We start from the raw sequence: 19931 nt of genomic DNA, 5'->3' as shown, positions 1-19931 counted from the left end.
ATAGAAGAACAGAATTTTTTTTTTAATTTTTATTTATTTATGATAGTCACAGAGAGGGGGGCGGTGGCAGAGACACAGGCAGAGGGAGAAGCAGGCTCCATGCACCGGGAGCCTGATGTGGGATTCGATCCAGGGTCTCCAGGATCGTGTCCTGGGCCAAAGGCAGGCGCCAAACCGCTGCGCCACCCAGGGATCCCAGAAGAACAGAATTTTTGACCTACAATGGAAAGTGGAGATTTTCCTACCAGGGGTGCCTTCAGGATAGAGAACGCCCAACTTGCCTATCCATCCAAAGCAGAGATTCATCAAACATTTTCTGAGTACCTACCATTTGCAAAACACATTATATGCCCAAGGAAATACAAGTTACAATAACTTGTGTGTTTTTTTGTTTTGTTTTGTTTTGTTTTTAGATTTTTATTTATTTGAGAGAGAGAGAGAGAGTAGCACAAGCAGAGAAAGTACAGGCGGAGGGAGAGGTAGGTAGAAGCAGGCTCCCCACAGAACAGGGAGCCCAATGCAGGGCTCGATCCCAAGACCCTGGGTTTATGACCCGAACCAAAGGCAGACGCTTAATGGACTGAGCCACCCAGGCGCCCCTGGTCTACCACTTCTTGAGCATAAGTGCCAAGCACTATGCAAAGTGTTCATTTAATTGTAGAAACCACTCACGGGCAGCCCGGGTGGTGCAGCGGTTTGGCGCTGCCTGCAGCCCAGGGCGTGATCCTGGAGACCCGGGGTCGAGTCCCACATTGGGCTCCCTGCATGGAGCCTGCTTCTCCCTCTGCCTGTGTCTCTGCCTCTCTCTCTCTCTCTCTGTGTGTGTCTCTATGAATAAATAAATAAAATCTTAAAAAAAAAAAAAAGAAACTACTTACAAGTGAATGATCCACCATTACTAGTGCAGAAAGAAAAGCCCAAGACAGAAAAAGTTGTCTGAGGCTCATGAGCCAATAAATGTCAAAACCCAGGTTTGAACCCATGAGTGTGTAACTCCAAAGTCGGCACCCATACCATTATCCCAGGGAATGCAGCCGCTGAAACTCCCAGGCTATAAAAATCCAAAAAGCCATGAGAGGAACATTAGCTTGGTTCTGTATTAATGTTAACTATTTTCTATCCTCTTCACTCTGAACTTTTTTCTGTTCTATTTCATTGCCAACCTATACACTAATGTCTGTCTTCTATTTTCCATGAGACTATACTGAAGTGAAAATTAAGGAGAAATTCCATCTAAAGCCTATCATTTCCCATGACCTATTAATACTAACAAATTCAAACTTGAGACAATGAATATAGTTGTTCTGAAGCCAAAAGTTAGAAAATAAACTTCAACCCCAATAAAGAGGATTTGAGGTGAAAAGAAACCACGATGGGTTTCTTTTGAGGGAAAGTGGTGTTCAGACTTCCAAATGACTCATGAGTGAATGGTTGGTCTCCATCTGTACCATCTTGGGTCTGAATCCTGGGAGGTCAACTTTGGAGACAACTAGGTGGTTGGCTGCCCCCATGGATAGCACTCCTGCTCAAGGCTGAAGATTTTCTGAAGGCTTTTCAAAGATAAATGGAGCTTATATATAGGAAAGTATGTCTTGGGGATCCCTGGGTGGCTCAGCAGTTTAGTGCCTGCCTTCAGCCCAGGGCGTGATCCTGGAGTCCCGGGATCGAGTCCCACATCGGGCTCCCTGCATGGAGCCTGCTTCTCCCTCTGCCTGTGTCTCTGCCTCTCTCTCTGTGTGTCTCTCATGAATAAATAAAATCTTAAAAAATAAAAAAAATTAAAAAAGGAAAGTAGGTCTCAATCACAGGCCAGACTCGAATGTAAAATCACTTCAGTGGGGCTTGATCAACATTCATTAAAATAAAGTAGAAAATAGAGGATGCCTGGGTGGCTCAGTGGTCGAGCGTCTGCCTTCAGTCCAGGACATATCCTGGGGGTCCTGGGATGGAGTCCCACATCCCTGCAGGGAGCCTGCTTCTCCCTCTGACTATGTCTCTGCCTCTCTCTCAGTCTGCATCTCTCATGAATAAATAAATCTTAAAAATTAAATAAAATTAATAAAATCCTTTAAAAAGTGAAGTAGAAAATAGAACATACTATTGCACCTTATGTCCTAAGGGCCAGTACTATTTCATGAAGTTTGTATTTCAGTTTTGTACATTTGTGTATTTTTTTTTCATTTTTTTCATTTGTGTATGTATCGAGGACCAATGTCAAAATCTATTTATACTATGGATCGGAATCAACGAAATTCCTGTCCAGGCTATATACCCCCCACCGCCACCCTCCCCCACCCCACCCCCACCCGCGTTCTCTGGTAGGCAGAGGGCAGCGCAGAGCCGTGGAGCCAGGACACCTCTACTAACTCTGTGACTTTCAGCACCCTCAGCTTTTCAATCTTTGCAGACTGAATGATAGTAACAAGCAACAATAACAAACCTACTCCATAGGCTTGTCGAAGCTAAAATGAGTGAATACTATAAAGCGCTGACTATGATCTCCGGCGTTATGCTAACAGTATCCAGGGACTTTAAAAAAATAAGTTTTTAAGTGACTAAGACACAGTCCTAACACGCATGTGTCCACGGCCCTTCGTGGGGTTTTGTCCACACTGGAAGGAGGAATTAACAAAATGTTTGGTTTCCCGCAGGTCTTCTTGTCTCCCCCGTAGACCAAGGCACCAGGTCGCCGAGACGCGCCGACAGCGCCCCCAGCCGGCGCAGCGCCACCCGCCGCGGCTGAGGCTCCCGGCCCCGCCCCCGGCGCGGAGGCGACCCGCGGGCCTGCGCCGGCCACTTCCGCGCTCAGCGTCGCAAACGCCGGATGCTCGGCAGGCGCGGAACTACTTCCGGGACGGGGACCGTCGTGCTGGCTGGAGCCGTATGACCCTAATTTTCTTCCGCCAGTCGACTAAATAGTCCCGGGGTCCTTGCTGTCACGGATAACCCAGCCCGAGACACGCCTTCCTCCGGGGCCATCCCGGCGTAAACGCGGGACGAGGAGGAGCCCCGGGCAGGGCGGCCGGCCCTCGGCGGCGCGGCCCAGGGGCGGCCTGCGGGAAGCGGAGGGATCTCGGGCTATATAAAGGCGCGGGTCCGGCGCTGCCCCCTCTCGGTCGGCGCCCAGGATGGTGAGTGGCGGCGCGTGCGGCGGCCGGCGGGCTCCGGGGCGGGGGCGCGAAGCCTGGCCCGTGGTGGGCGCGCACGGAGCCCGTGGGGGGCCGGCGGCCGCGTGGCCGGCAGGGCTGAGGCGAGCGCCCGCTTTGTGACGCCGCCTCCGTTCTTTCGCAGACGAAGAAGAGAAGGAACAATGGCCGTGCCAAGAAGGGCCGCGGCCACGTGCAGCCCATTCGCTGCACCAACTGCGCCCGCTGTGTGCCCAAGGACAAGGCCATTAAGAAGTTCGTTATTCGGAACATCGTGGAGGCGGCCGCCGTCAGGGACATTTCCGAAGCGAGTGTCTTCGACGGTGAGTGCGCTCCTGGCACGGCGCGTCCCGCCCGCGAGCCGCCGGGTAGAAGCGGCCTCGGACGACTGTGCAGCCCTTGGGGCGTGGGTCGGGCCACCTGGTCAGAGGAGACTCCGGAAGCCCCACGCACAGCTGTTGTGTGTTGGCGTTGAGGGACCTGGCCAGGGGTCTGGTAAGCGTGGCTGTCTTCCTGGGTCACGGACCGCTGAGTATCCGTTGTGAAAATGCGGTCTGAGTCTGAGGAAGAACGACCCCGCGGTGGAGGTTACGCTCGTCCGGTCGGGGCTGATCTTCGGGCCGAGGAGTCGTCTGTGGGTTTCGTCATTTCTTTCTCTCAAGACGGATCCGTTTTCTTGGGCGAGGGGAAGGGCCCCGGGAGGAGGCCTTAGGGCTGGTGCCGCTGCTGAAGGGACCGGAGTGCGGCTTCACTGCATGTGGCCTGTGGCCACGAGAACAGGGTTAGCGGGCTGTCCACCTGTGAAAATGCCCCAGTGTTCCGTGATCAGAAGCCATAGTTGCCTAGGAGGGGAACTTGGCCCCCCTGCCTGAGGGAGCGGGCGCGGCGCGGCCACGTGCTACCGCCGTTACGCCTCTCCCTTCCTGTCCCTTAGCCTACGTGCTTCCCAAGCTGTACGTGAAGCTCCATTACTGCGTGAGTTGTGCCATTCACAGCAAGGTAGTCCGGAATCGCTCTCGTGAAGCGCGGAAGGACCGAACACCCCCGCCCCGATTTAGACCCGCGGTAAGTAGCTTTAAAACAGACCCGGAAGCCAGAGGGGTGATGGACAGGAGATAGAGGAGGACCCGAGGAGTAGAAAGTCAAGGCCGAGGGAGGGAGGGAGGCAGGCGGACTCCTAGCTAAAACGTTTGCTTGGCGACTCTCCTAAAGAGGAGCTATTAGAATTTGTTCCAGATGGAGTGACGTGGCTCATTCGCATTGACCGGTTTTCTGTGCATGTATAGTCCAAAGGCATTGTTGGGGGACAGTCCAGTTCTTTCATTACCGTTTTTGAACGTACTGTTCTGTGTTTTTCAGGGAGCTGCCCCACGACCTCCACCGAAGCCCATGTAAGCAGCTGAGTCCTTAACGACTGAAGAAAAAGTATTCTCCGGGAAAAAAATAAATGGCGATTATACTTTATATAACCTGTTGAGTGTATGTGTTGTCGGAGTGGGGTGTCCTGGGGACTGTAATTTTAACATTCAAGCGTGGAGTGCCACGTAGTCTATTCATGAGAGAGGAAGTTTATCTGTGTAAGTAAAACCTTAACTTGGATTTCTTTTGTATTTGTATTCTTGGCCTCCCCAACTTGTTACCTGGGGGAGAGGGTTCAGCAAGGTACTTGTGTTAGATTAATGCCACCTTGCTAGTGGATTAGGTTGATGTATTAAAAGGAGTAAGGAGCTAGGAGGATCAGGAAAAACTTGATTGAGGAACACCTCGGGAAATGATTTCTGGAATAAGGTATGCCTACCCCTGGTGGGGGACACAAGATTTTAACAGGAAGTATGTGACTTGGCTTTTAAGGGGATCTGTATTCAGAGCCTTAATTTCATAAATTAACCTACCTGGAATTGGTCCGCTGCTAAACTCTCTTTTGGACAATTTGCATCTTTCAGTGGCGTGTTTGGAATAAATATGTTTAGGTACCAGAGGTATTCCTAGAAACTTGAGATAGTCCCAAAAGAGGAAAGAATTTCCACAAAAAGTATGGAGGAAGGCTGTATCTTATATCATGTGTGACAATGATTTGTTTTTTCTAAGGTTCAGAAATCAGTTACTAGCTAAGAGTATACATGTTTGAGAAATCCATTTGGAAATGGATTGATAAATGACTTGTTTTGCCCGTGAAGTTCCATGATTATCCACACCCACCCCGCTCCAAACTAAACTAAGCCTGTAGCTTGAAAGTTTGAGTTAAAGTAACACTTAAGGGGTACTTGGGTGGCTTGGTCAGTTCAACATAGACTCTTGGTTCAGGGTCCTGGAATCCAGGGAATCTGCTTCCCCTCTCCCTCTGTTCCTCCACTGTGAGTGTACTCTTTCTCCAAAATCTTTTTTTTTTTTTTTTTTCTTAAAGATACTTCAGGGACACCTGGGTGGCTCAGTGGTTGAGCATCTGCCTTTGGCTCAGGGTGTGATCCTGGAGTCCCTGGATCAGGTCCCATGTTGGGCTCCCTGCATGGAGCCTGCTTCTCCCTCTACCTTTGTCTCCGCCTCTATCTCTCCTCTCTTGTTTCTCATGAATAAACTCTTTAAAAACAAAATTACTCATAAGAGGCAGAGACACAGAGAAGCTGGGACAATGCTGGGAGGCCAACGTGGGACACGATCCTGGGCAGGATCACACCCTGGGCTGAAGGTGGCGCTAAACCGCTGAGCCACCCGGGCTGCCCAAATCTTTTTTTTTTTAAAGAAAGAGCTTTTATGGGATCCCTGGGTGGCGCAGCGGTTTAGCGCCTGCCTTTGGCCCAGGCCGCGATCCTGGAGACCCGGGATCGAATCTAACGTCAGGCTCCCGGTGCATGGAGCCTGCTTCTCCCTCTGCCTATGTCTCTGCCTCTCTCTCTCTCTCTGTGACTATCATTAAAAAAAAAAAGAAAGAGCTTTTATTTTGAGAGTGAGCACAAGTTGGGGGGGTGGGAAACCAGACTCTCCACTCAGCAGAGAGCCTGACAAGGGGGCTCAGCCCCAAGACCCTGAAGTCCTGATGTAAGGAGAAGGTAGACCGTTGACTGAGCCACCCAGCTGCCCCTCTCTCTAAAATCTTTTAAAAATAAAATAGGGGCGCCTGGGTGGTTCAGTTAAGACTGCCTTCAGCTCACATCCTAATCCTGGTCCTGGGATGGAGCTCCATGTCCGGTTCCCTGTTCATCAGGGAGTCTGCTTCTCCCTCTGCCTGCCACTCCCCCTGCTTGTGCTCTTTCTCGCTCTGTGTCAAAATCTTTAAAATGGAGACACCTGGGTGGCTCAGTGGTTGAGCCTCTCTGCCTTAGGGTCAAGGTATGATCCTGGGAATGAGCCCCCACAGGGAGCCTGCTTTTCTCTCTGCTCCTCTCCCTCTGTGTCTCATGAATAAAAATCTTTAAATATACACATTTCAGTGGGAGAGGGGCCCTGTGTGGCTCAGTGGGGTTATTGGTTTTGGCTTACGTCATGATTGAGGGTCATCTGATGGAATTCCCCCCCCTTAGTGGGGAGTTTGCTTGTCCCTTCTTCCTGTATTCCTTCCCGCATCACCACATGCTTGCTCCCTTGCTCACTGGCTCTCTTAAAATCTTAAAATGCGGGATCCCTGGGTGGCGCAGCGGTTTGGCGCCTGCCTTTGGCCCAGGGCGCGATCCTGGAGACCTGGGATCGAATCCCACATCAGGCTCCCGGTGCATGGAGCCTGCTTCTCCCTCCGCCTGTGTCTCTGCCTCTCTCTCTCTCTCTCTCTGTGACTATCATAAATAAATAAAAAATAAAAAAAATAGTTTAAAAAAAATGCAATAAAGAAAAAGTTAAAAAAAAAATCTTAAAATGCATCCTTGAATGGGAATCATGTTTTGTGTCTATTCAAAGGAATATGATAACAAGGAGAAGGGGTAGATTATTTCAGAGCATAAACGTAGCTCTGTTAATGGAACTAACAACAACAAAAATAACCCAGAAACTGCTCATTTCATGTGCTCACAGCCAATTTACCAATGTGCATGCTGAAATCACTGTGGCAAATCCTGAATTTGTCAGAACATAACGTAGGTAAGAGTGTCTCCATCATTTGGGGAGGAAGGTCCACAAGACGTCTCCTTCATTCCTCTCTGCTGTAATGACCCCTTTATACCAGGGGTAAACACTGGGTGGAACAAAAAGGTCTGAAGTAAAAATGAGTGCTAAACCTGATTCTTGGGCAGCCCTGGTGGCGCCGCGGTTTAGTGCTGCCTGCAGCCCGGAGTGTGATCCTGGGGACCCTGGGTCGAGTCCCACGTCAGGCTCCCTGCATGGAGCCTGCTTCCCCTCTGCCTGTGCCTCTGCCCCACCCCACCCCTCTGTGTTTCTATGAATAAATAAATAAAATCTTAAAATAATAGTAATAAACCTGATTTCTCAAATCCCAGTTTGATCAATAAAACCAGATTCAAGTGATAAATCCAACCATGTAACATTTTATTTTTAAGTAACCTCTACATCCAACATGGAACTTGAACACAACTCCCCAAGATCAGGAGTCACATGCTCTCCTGATTTGTGCTTTTTTTTGTTGTAGAGAAGCAGAACAAAGCAGGCTCCCCACTGAGTGGCTCTATCCCAGAACCTAAAGAGCCAAGTCAGCTACATAACCTACGGAGCCACCCAGGTGCCTCAGGTTGGTGCATTAAAAAATGTGATCCTGGACTACCTGGCTGGCTCAGTTGAAGTGTGCAAGTCTTGGTCTTGGGGCTGTAAATTCTATCCCACATTGGGTGTAGAAATTACTTAAAGTCTTAAAAAATGTGATCCTATCTCCAGGGATCATACATTCCAGAGCCTAACACAACTTAAGAACTGGTTGAGCAATTTCTCTACTTGCAGATAATCCCAAATTCGTTGAGATTTTGGAGTGCCAGAGATGACTGACCAGATTTTCATGCTTCAGGCTTTAAAGTAGTCCCACTCTTCCTCCCAACCCAACACCCATTGCAAATAATTTAAACCTTGCCTTGTCCTGTGGGCAACCAGGACATTGTTTCCATCTAGGGAAAAGCCACATATTATGCAATCAAAAGTGGCCCACCAATCAGCTTGAGGTTCTCTAGCTGTTTGGACAGTAAAATGAACAGCCTACTCTAAGCTATTGTGGGCTGAAGTTCTAGTAGTTGATCACAAAAAAGGTGGTATAGACAATTGAGTCCCCATTTCCCGCTCCCACCCAGTTTGAGTGAACTTTAGTAGGTGAGAAGTTAGTTGCCATTTCAGCACCTCCCTAACTTTCTGAAGTGTCCTCCAGTCTCAACGTATAAAGTATTCAAGCCAGCTAGAGGTCTCTGGGCTAATCCAGTCTTCGGTCCAATGTCTACCTTTGAGGTATTTGGATTTGAAGTCATTGTCCCTGTGGTAATCAGGATTCACTGATGTCCTGGACCACCCTTTGCCTCAACCCCAAATCCTGTACCTTGTTTTATTTTTGCTTCCTTTTCTATAACTTAGCAAGTAGAAGGACAAAATTATTGTCTATCACACTAAGTTAATACCCTTCTTTATATGTTTATTCTTTTAGTCATTATTAGGTATAGAGGGGTGTTTGCTTCATATGCATTAATAAGCCGATAGGCTTGTCAAAAGCTGAGCCAGTAGATGAAACAACAGGCTAGAATCTAGGTTCATTCATTTATTCAATAAATATTAACTTGCCAATGTGCTTGGCACTTAGTTTCTCAGTCCAAGTCCCCCATTAAACAGCTGTCTGGATAAGAACCTAGTGGACTCAGATATACATCTCATCTCTGATAATTCTAGCTATGTGACCTTAGGTGAGTTACTTAACCTCTCTAATTTTCTTTCCTTTTCTTTCTCTTTTTCTTTTTTAAAAATATTTTATTTATTTACTCATGAGAGACAGAGAGGCAGAGGGAGAAGTAGGCTCCATGCAGGGAGCCCCACGCGGGACTCAATCCTGGGTCTCCAGGATCACGCCCTGGACTGAAGGCAGCACTAAACCGCTGAGCCACCTGAGCTGCCCTCTTTCTTTCTTTTTAAATATTTTATTTTTTTATTCATGAGAGACATAGAGAGGGAGTAGCAGAGACACAGGCAGAGGGAGAAGCAGGCTCCACGCAGGGAGCCCCGATGTGGGACTGGATCCCGGGTCCCCAGGATCACACCCTAAGCTGAAGGCTCAACCACTGAACCACCCCGGCGTCCTTTCTCTCTTTCTCTCTCTTTCTCTCCCTTCCCCTCCCTTCCCTCCCTTCCATTTTTTGTTATCCCTTATTTTTTTAAAGTGGTGTTTGTTTTTCTTAATTCATTTATGAGATACACAGAGAGAGGCAGAGACACAGGCAGAGAGGGAGAAGCAGGCTGAGCCACCCAGGTGTCCCCTCCCTCCCCTCTCGCCTTGTTAGGCTTGAATTTATAATCCTGAGATCAAGTTACATGCTGTCCAACTTGAGCTAGCCAGGCACCCCCTCTCTTCACTCTTCAATTTTCTAATCTTTAGGTGATCTTTCCAATTTCATAGTATTTTTGTGAGGTTTAAGTGGTATGAAACAATCATTTATTCAAGAAATATTTATTGCTTACCAACAATGTGCCAGCCATTTCTAAATACTGAAGATGTTGGGGATCCCTGGGTGGCGCAGCGGTTTGGCGCCTGCCTTTGGCCCAGGGCACGATTCTGGAGACCCGGTATTGAATCCCACGTCGGGCTCCCGGTGCATGGAGCCTGCTTCTCCCTCTGCCTGTGTCTCTGCCTCTCTCTCTCTCTGTGTGTGTGTGACTATCATTAAAAAAAAAAAAAAAAAAATTTAAGAATAAAATCTTTAAAAAAAAAAATACTGAAGATGTTAGCAGTGACCAAGGTAAAAATGCATAGAGCTTACGTTTTAATGGAGGAGCAACGTGAGGGTGATTTGGTGTGGGGAAGGACTAGTTTGTTTTTGTTATTTTTTAAGATTTTATTTATTTATTCATGAGAGACAGAGAGAGAGAGAGGCAGAGACACAGGCAGGGGGAGAAGTAGGCTCCATGCAGGGAGCCGGATGTGGGACTCCATCCGGGGCCCCGGGATCTCGCCCTGGGTTGAAGGTGGTGCTAGCTAAACCGCTGAGCCATCTGGGCTGCCCCCGAAGGACTAGTTTTATATAAGTTTTATGTGGAGTGGCCTTATGTCTATAAGGTTGGTAGATAACATTTGATCAGAAACTGAAGAAAGCGGGCAGCCCGCGTGGCTCAGCAGTTTAGCGCCATCTTCAGCTCAGGGCATGAGCCTGGAGTCCCAGGATTGAGTCCCACATCTGGCTCCCTGCATGAAGCCTGCTTCTCTCTCTGCCTGTGTCTGCCCCTCTCTCTGTGTCTCTCATGAATAAATAAATAAAATCTTAAAAAAAAAAACTCTTAAAAAAAAGAAACTAAAGAAAATGAAAGAGCAAGCTGTTTGGATAAGTGGGGAAAAAGCTTTCTAGCAGAGAGAATAGCAAGTGCAAATGGACTCAGGAAAGTGTATGCCTGACATGTTACGGAAAAAGAAAGGCGGTCTGGCTAAATTCAAGTGAGTTAGGGGAAAGTGGTTCAGATCTACAGTCGTTTATATGAAATCTTTAAGACCTTACTTGCTTTAGAATTGATTTTGACAAAAAAAAAATTGATTTTTGGGACGCCTGGGTGGCTCAACGGTTTGGCACCTGCCTTCGGCTCAGGGCGTGATCCTGGAGTCCTGTGATCGAGTCCCATATCGGGCTCCCTGCATGGAGCCTGCTTCTCCCCTCTGCCTATGTCTCTGTGAGAAAGAGGCAGAGACATAGGCAGGGGGGAGAAGCAGGCTCCATGCAGGAAGCCCCATACGGGACTTGATCCCAGAACTCCGAGATCATGCCCTGAGCCAAAGGTAGATGCTCAACCTCTGAGCCACCCAGGGATCCCCTAGAGCATATACTTTTTAACATAACATCCTCAGAGTGATCTGGAGCAGCACCCAGGCCAGGATTAAAACATTACTATATCCGCAGTAAAATAGAACAATTATGTAAATTACTCAGCATGAGTTTCATGTCAGGTTTTATTACCATATGAGTTCCAAAAATCTTGGGTTTTAGAGCTGTTTTGATTTGTCAACTTCAGATAAGAGATTGTGTACCTACCTGTCATACACAAAGTTAGATCATATGGGGCCTTGAAGGCCCTGACTGGCTCTGGACTTTACTCAAAATGTGATGGTAAACAATGAGATGCCACTTCACACCCACTAGGATGACTATAAAAAAAATAAATAAATAAATTCTGGACAAGGTGTGCCAAAGTTGGCACACTACTGGTGGGAATGTGAAATGGTATACTTTGAGACATAGTCCTCAAAAAGTTACAGTTAACCATCCAGTTCCCAGCTATTCCACTTCTAGGTGTATACTCAGGAGAACTGGAAATATATATTCACAAAAAAACTTGTTGTACATGAATGTTCATAGCAGCATAATTACTAGTCAAAAAGTAGAAACAACCAAAATGTTCATTGACTGCTCTTTTTTTAAAGATTTTATTTATTCATGAAAAACAGAGAGAGAGAGGCAGAGACACAGGCAGAGGGAGAAGCAGGCTCCATGCAGGGAGCTCGATGCCAGATAGATACCAGGTCCCCAGGATCAGGCCCTGGGCTGAAGGTGGCGCTAAACCACTGAGCCACCCGAGCTGCCCTACATAAACTTTTAAATCAAAGAAAATAGTTGAGGTGCCTGAGTAGTGCAGTTGGTTGAGTCCAACTCTTGGTTTTGGCTCAGGTTTTGATCTCCGGGTCATGAGATCAAGCCCCACGTCAGGCTCCACACTCAGTTTCTTTAAGATTCTCTCTCCCTCTGCCCTCCCCAAGGTGCTCTCTCTCTCTCAATCTACCTTTTTAAAAAGATTTTATTTATTCATGAGAGTCACAGAGAGGGAAAGACAGAGGCAAGCAGAGAAGCAGGCTCCCTGTAGAGAGCCAGATGCGTGACTGGATCCTCAGAGCCTGGGATCATACCTGAGCTGAAGGTAGATGCTCAACCACTGAGCCACCCAGGCGTCCCTGTCTTTCAAAAATAAATCAATACATTAAAAAAAAGTTTATCACTTTTTTATCGCCAAAATTATTTGTATCACCAAACTTATTTTTATCACCAAAAATGATACCACCCAAAGTTATCCTACATATGTCCTTTGAAAATGTCTCAAACTGTAAGCTTGTAAGATCAGGGACAATGTCTTTTTTTTTTTTTTTTTTTTAGGGACAATGTCTATATATGGTCAGTTTTATTACCTGACATACAGCAGGTGCTCAGCATTTGTAGATAACTAAGTATGTTGGGCTTATTGAAAAGTCAGGGATGAATGAAACAATCTCCTTTGTGTGAATAAGAATCACCTCTGCCAACTGAATAAAATCCATTCCTAATCCCACCTCCAAAAAGCAGGATTCAAAGATCTTGAGGTTACAGGGCACCTGGCCGGCTCAGTTGGTAGAGCATGTGACACTTTATCTTAGAGGTCCTAAGTTCTGGCCCCATGTTGGGGGTAGAGTTTACCTAAAACAACAACAAAGCCTTGAGAGTATTTTGGGAATCTGCATTTTAGTAACATCCCAAGTGAATCTGATACAATGGGTCTACAGAGTATACTTTGGAAAATATTAAAGAATTGTTCTAGAAAAGAAAAAAAATGCATGATTGGTTTGCTCTAGTTTGGGAATACAAATATGGACATTAGGGTGTTACTTCAGTCATGATTGATTGGTGGATGGAGGAGCCCAAGATCAGTTGGGAGAAAGGGGAAGCCAAAAAAGAACTGATTAGAAAAAATAATGGTGGCTGAGGGACTGAGGGTGCTGAGCAAGAGGTCAAGATCAGAAGTCATAGGGGAAGTGGTAAAACATATAATGAAATAATTAAGACATACAACAAATGTATATATATCCACCTCCTAGCTTAAGAAAAAAAGGGTTACCTGTAGAGTTGGATCTACAGAGTTGGATCTGTCCGTGAATTCCCCACTGATTGCATCCCACTCTCTTTCTCCAAGTGGTAACCACTACACTAAAGTTGGCATTCATCTTTCACATGAATTTCTTTTACTTTTTCTTTTTTTTAAAGATTTATTTATTTATTCATGAGAGACAGAGAGAGGGAGAGAGGCAGAGACATAGGCAGAGGGAGAAGCAGGCTCCCCGCAGGGACTCAGGATCATGCCCTGAGCTGAAGGCAGATGCTCAACCACTGAGCCACCCAGGCATCCCATCTCATGAATTTCTTTGTACTGATACTATATATGTATAAATTTCCCATTTTACATCCAAGCAAAAATGTTAGTAGACAGTTGGATATATAAAGGTTTGGAGTTTAAGGGAAAGAATCCTGGGTTGGAAGTAAAAACTTGGGTATCATAATTTTACAATTTTTTTTAATTTTTATTTATTTATGATAGTCACAGAGAGAGAGAGAGAGAGGCAGAGACATAGGCAGAGGGAGAAGCAGGCTCCATGCACCGGGAGCCTGATGTGGGATTCGATCCCGGGTCTCCAGGATCGCGCCCTGGGCCAAAGGCAAGCGCCAAACCACCGCGCCACCCAGGGATCCCCAATTTTACAATTTTTTTAAGATTTATTTATTTATTCATGATAGAGAGAGAGAGGCAGAGACACAACACAGGAGGAGGGAGAAGCAGGCTCCATGCCGGGAGCCTGTCTGGGGACTCCATCCCGGGCTTCCAGGATCACACCCTGGGCCAAAGGCAGGCGCTAAACCGCTGAGCCACCCAGGGATCCCCTACAATTGGTTTTAAATTCACGATACTGGGTGAGGTCCGCTAGGAAGGGAGTATATAGATAGGCAGAGGGAGACTGATTCCTATATACTTCAAGGTTTAGTAATCAGGAAGATGAGGAAAAACCAGCAAAAGACACAAAAGGAAAGGCCAATGAGGTAGGAAGAAAACTAGGATATGACGAGGGTCCTAGAAGTCAAGTGAAGAATATGTTGCAGGGAGGAGCACGTGATCATCTGTGCCAACTGCTATTAATAAGTTAATTAAATTAAGAGTTAAGAACAAGGGATCCCTGGGTGGCGCAGCGGTTTAGCGCCTGCCTCTGGCCGAGGGCGCGATCCTGGAGACCCGGGATCGAATCCCACATCAGGCTCCCGGTGCATGGAGCCTGCTTCTCCCTCTGCCTATGTCTCTGCCTCTCTCTCTCTCTCTGTGACTATCATAAATAAATAAAAATTAAAAAAAAAAGAGTTAAGAACAACAACAACAAAAAGAGTTAAGAACATGGAATTATTAGTGACATTGATGAGAAGTTTTAAGAAGTGGGGCAAGGGACACCCGGGTGGCTCAGTGGTTGAGCATCTGCCTTCAGCCCAGGGCTTGATCCTGGAGACCCGGAATTGAGTCCCACATCGGGCTCCCTGCAGGGAGCCTGCTTCTCCCTCTGCCTGTCTCTGCCTCTCTCTCTGTCTCTCATGAGTAGTTAAGTAAAATCTTTACATAATAATAATAAATAAAATGGAAACTACAGAGGGTTTTCAGCTACTGTTCAAGTGTCCTTTGGGGATTTTGGGGAGAGCCAGGTTTCCTTTAGAGCACATGGTGAAAGGAATCTTGAAGTTGGGGATTTTACTGATGATGAACTCTGACTTCAGAGGACTGTGAAAGAGGCAAACAATCAAAAAACCAAAGAGAAAAAAAACGAGAGAAGTCTTTTTTTTTTTTTTTTTTTTTTTTTTTGAGAGAGAGAGAGAAAGCATGCAAACATTCAAGCTGGGGGTGGGGTGTATCAGCCAGAGGGAGTGGGAGAGAATCTTAAGCGGACTCCACACTCAGCACAGAGCCTGATGTGGGGGCTCAGTCTCACAACCCTGAGATGGTGACCTGAGCCGAAATCAAGAGTTGGATGCTCAGGATGCTTGGGTTGCTCAGCAGTTGAGTATCTGTCTTTGGCTCAGGGCATGATCTCAGAGTCCTGGGATCGAGTCCCACCTCAGTTTCCCCACAGGGAGCCTGCTTCTCCCTCTTCCTGTGTCTCTGCCTCTTTCTCTGTGTGTGTCTCTCATAAATAAATAAGTAAAATCTTGAAAAAAAAGAGTTGGTTGCTCAACTGACTGAACCACCCATGTACCCCCAAAGAGATATTCTAAGGATACATACTTTTCTACAGAATAAAGCATTACCCAGTCCACCTGGATCCAGGCTGTCTGGATTAAAATTGGGTTAAAGACAATGTCAGGGGCAGGAAGCCAGTTTCAGTACTAAAGGGTGATCTAGAGGCAGCCTAGTGCAGTGGTTAGGAGTTCAACTTTGGAATCTGACAGACCTGAGTTTGAATCCTTCTTTTCCTGTACTTTGTGACTTGGGGCAAAGTACTTACTCTCTCTGAACTTCCATACCTTTATTTAAAAACTGGGGCAGAGGGATCCCTGGGTGGCTCAGTGGTTTAGTGCCTGCCTTTGGCCCAGGGTGTGATCCTGGAGTCCCTGGATCGAGTCCCACGTCAGGCTCCCTGCATGGAGCCTGCTTCTCCCCTCCCTCTGCCTCTGCCTCTCTCTCTCTCTCTCTCTCTTTCTCTCTCGCATGAATAAATAAATAAATAATATTTAAAATATTTTTAAAAAGAGTAAAAGTATATTAAAAAATAATAATAAATAAATAAAAATAAATAAAAAATAAAAACTGGGGCAGCCCCGGTGGCTCAGCACTTTAGCGCCGCCTTCAGCCCAGGGCCTGATCCTGGAGACTGGGGATCCAGTCCAGCATCGGGCTCCCTGCATGGAGCCTGCCTCTCCCTCTGCCTGTGTCTCTGCCCCTCTCTCTGTGTCTCTCATGAATAAATAAATAAAATCTAAAACAAAAACAAAAACAAAAAAACCCAAGGAGATCACAGGTGTGAGCAGCTCCAAGTGAGAAGAGGAGACCACGTCAGAACTTCAGACAGCCGTTGATCGATATGTGCAAGAGAAGATTGTGCTTGCAGCTCAGGCAATTTCTGCTTTGCTTGTAAGATGTAAGATGTTTCTCTTGGAGATGTGATCCTGGTATTTGGATGCTCATCTGGTATCACGATCTGGTATCTTTCAGGAGGCTTGGGCTAAGGGTCAGCAGTTTCGGTGGTAGTGGTAGACAGCTGGCCATGGCTGGAGGGAAGGCACACGCTACATTCTCTGGTCTGTGCTGGGGTCCCGGCCTCCTACCTGCTGATTCTTGCAGCCGCCTGTGTGTTCCCAGAGGTTCCTTTCTTTTTTCTTTTTAAAGATTGGATTTATTTTTTCATGAGAGACACACAGAGAGAGGCAGAGACATAGGCAGAGGGAGAAGCAGGCTCCATGCAGGACTCAATGCCGGGACTCCAGGATCATGACCTGAGCCGAAGGCAGACACTCAACCACTGAGCCACCCACGTGCCCCTCTCCCAGAGGTTTCTAAGGTGCTACTGGGAGCTCATGCACTCCTGGCCAATGGGTCCATAATGTCATGTTTAGGGACAGCACAGCTGGCGCTGGTGGCAGCAGCCCATAATATGCCAGTGCTGGTCTGCGGTGAAGCAGGCAAGTTCTGTGAGTGTGTGCAGACTGATGCTTTTGTCTCTAATGAGCTAGATGAACCTGAGGATCTGCTTTGTGAGCGGGGAGAGCACATGGCTCTGGCTAACAGGCAAAACCACCTGTCTCTACAGTTGTTAAATCTAGTCTATGACGTGACTCCCCCGGAACTGATGGATCTGGTGATCACAGAGCTGAGGATGATTCCTTTTAGTTCTGTACCTGTTGTTCTATGAATCAAGAGTAGCATCCAGTGAGGGAACGCAGTCAATAAATGACATACACTCTGCAAAAAAATAAAAATATAAAAAAAAAAAATAAATAAAATAAAAATAAAAATAAAAAATAAAGGGTAGCCTCATTCTCATGACCCAAAGATCATAACCTAAGCCAAAATCAAGAGTCAGAGGCTCAACCGACTGAGCCACCCTGGCACCCTGAGCATGTGACTTTTGATCTTAGGGTTATGAGTACAAGCCCTTCATTGAGTAGAGAGATTGCTAAAAATAAATAAACTTTTTAAAAAAGGTGTAGTAGTTAGGGGGTACCTGCTGGCTCAGTTGGTAAAGCACATGACTCTTGATCTCAGGGTTGTAAGTTTAAGCACCATGTTGGGTGTAGAGGTTACTTATAAATGAAATCTTTGAAGATTTTAATTATTTATTTATTTGAGAGAGAACGAGAGAGCTTGGGAGAGTCAGAGGGAGAGGGAGGGGGACAAGCAGATTGAGCACTGATTACAGGGCTCACTCTCATGACACTGGGATCGTGGTCTGAACCTACATTAAGAGTTGGTTGGGAGCTCAAAAAAAAAAAAAAGAGAGTTGGGAGCTCAATAGATGGAGCCATCCAGATGCCCTTAAAAATAAAATCTTCAAAAAAAATTGTAGTAGTTACACTTCACAGGACTATTTCATTATTTAAATGAAATAATATATGCAAGAGACTTTGCATAGAACCTGCTAGGAAATGTAATCTTATAAATGGGAGTAGTTATTTTTCCTGGCCTAGTCTTCAGTTTTATTATGTCTTAAGAACTCAGTTTTGTTTTTTCTTTTTAAGATTTTATTTATTTACTCATGAGAGACTCAAAGAGAGAGAGAGAGAGAGAGAGAGAGAAGCAGAGACACAGGCAGAGGGAGAAGCAGGCTCCATGCAGGGATCCTGACGTCCTGAGGATCAGGCCTTTGGCTGAAGGCGGCGCTAAACCACTGAGCCACCCAGGCTGCCCCCCAAAACTAAGTTTTTAAAATTGTTTTCTTGAGGAAAATTGATATACAAAAAAACTGTGTTTAAAATATATAATTTAAAAAGTTTTTTTTTTTTAATCTTTATTTATTTATGATAGTCACAGAGAAAGAGAGAGAGAGAGAGGCAGAGACACAGGCAGAGGGAGAAGCAGGCTCCATGCACCGGGAGCCCGACGTGGGATTCGATCCCGGGTCTCCAGGATCGCGCCCTGGGCCAAAGGCAGGTGCCAAACCGCTGCGCCACCCAGGGATCCCTAAAAAGTTTTGATATATAAAACCATCACCATACTCAAAATAATGAACATATAGATCATCCCAAAAATTGCCTCTTGCTTCTTTATAATCTCACCATCCTGTCACCCCTATGCCCCTCCCAAGGCAACCACTAATCTGCTTTTTGTCACCATAAATTAGTTTTTATTTTTCTATAATTTTACATAAAGTCGTACAAGATATGCTTTTTTTAAATCTTGCCTTTTTTTCACTCAGCATAATTATTTTGAGATTCATCATTATTGCATGATTGCTTTTTATTGCTGAGTAGGATTTCACTGTATAGATGTACCACAGTTTGTTTATCCAGTCATCTGTTGATGGGCATTTGTGTTTTTCTAGTTTTTGGCTATTATAAAGCTGCTATAAACATTTTTGTACAAAATCTGTGTGGACATATGCTTTTGTTTCTCTTGGGTAAATACCTAAGAATAGAATCACTGGCTGAATGAGTCACACTGTAAGTATATACTTAACTTTTAAAGAAACTGTCAAAAAATTAAAAAAAAAGATCCTGCCAAATTGTTATCCAAAATGATTTTACTATTTTACATTCCTCCTAGCAGAGTATGAGAGTTCTAGTTTCTTCACATCCTCTCTAACACTTGGTTGTTTTTAAAATTTTAGCCATTCTGATAGGTACATAGTGTAGCTGATAACATGAGATCGCTCTTTGGTGAATCAGAAACTGCACCAGGTTGAGTTGTCCCACCAAGAAAACTTTTATTTGTAGCAAATAAGCAAATCATGGGAATGGCTTTCAAAACCAGGACTCCCCAAGAAAGGGTGAATGGGTTCCTTTTGTTTAGGGTTAGTATGAATATTTAGATAGGGAAACCTTGTCTATATAGTGGCAGGCCTATAGTCATGCATGTGCCTTAAGGAAACATGCCTATACATACATTGTATGTTATATAAATGAGGCTGAGGCTACTCCTTGGACAGAGAGTTTAGTATTATAAAGAGGTGAAGGTAATTGTAGGTCATTCCAGAGGTCACTCCATGATCCATCTGCCCATGCAGATGATTTAACTCTAAAGGTCTGGGTGGTCTGGGACTAGGAGATCTTCTCAGGACAGTCCCCAGGGTAAGGGATGAGGCAGTAGGGATGGGGTTTCAGGTTTCATTTGTCTTGAGTTAAGGAGAAAGCAGGAAAGAAGAGCTTAGGGAAAAATGTAGGACAAAGGTTGTCAAGTATAAGCAGGTGATAGTAAAGGCCTGGTCATGGGGTCCAACTGGTGACAAAAATGCTGTCTCATTATGATGCTAATTCCTTTTTCCATAATAACTAATAATGTTGAGCATTTTTTCAGGTGCTTATTTGCCAGAGGTATATCTTTTTGATGAAACGTCTGTTCAAATATTTGCCCATGTTTTTAAAATTAATTTGCTTATTTTTATTGAGTTTATTTATTTATGTTTTAAGTAATCTCTACACCCAACAATGAGGGTCAAACTTACAACCTAGAGATCAAGAGTTGCATCCTCCACTGACTGAGCCAGCCAGGTGCCCCTTTATTGAGTTTTGAGAGTTCTTTATTCTTTTCTTTTTAATAAGGTTTTATTGAAAGAGTTTAGTTTTTGTTTTTGAGAGTTCTTTATTCTGAATGCGAGTAATTTCTTAGATATGTGATCTGCATATTTTTTCTTCCAGTTTGTGACTTATCCTTTCAATCTCTTAATGGTGTCTACTGAAAGCAAATGTTATT

At 45.5% G+C, this 19931-nt stretch overlaps 1 protein-coding gene and 1 pseudogene across 1 annotated transcript; both read left to right on the top strand.

Moving 5' to 3' along the window:
* The first annotated feature begins 2901 nt into the window (after nt 1-2901).
* On the top strand, nt 2902-4610 carry RPS26 (ribosomal protein S26). Its single transcript, XM_041754076.1, has 4 exons — nt 2902-3131; nt 3292-3469; nt 4081-4211; nt 4506-4610. Exons 1-4 carry the CDS (start codon nt 3129-3131, stop codon nt 4539-4541), a joined length of 348 nt encoding a protein of 115 aa, XP_041610010.1. The 5' UTR covers nt 2902-3128; the 3' UTR covers nt 4542-4610.
* Nucleotides 4611-8501: 3891 nt separating this feature from the next.
* On the top strand, nt 8502-16956 carry LOC121491802 (annotated as a pseudogene).
* The last annotated feature ends 2975 nt before the right edge of the window (nt 16957-19931 follow it).

The sequence above is a fragment of the Vulpes lagopus genome, chromosome 5 (assembly GCF_018345385.1).
Source record: "Vulpes lagopus strain Blue_001 chromosome 5, ASM1834538v1, whole genome shotgun sequence".
Lineage (NCBI taxonomy): Eukaryota > Metazoa > Chordata > Mammalia > Carnivora > Canidae > Vulpes > Vulpes lagopus.
This window is presented reverse-complemented; position numbering and strand designations above follow the sequence as displayed.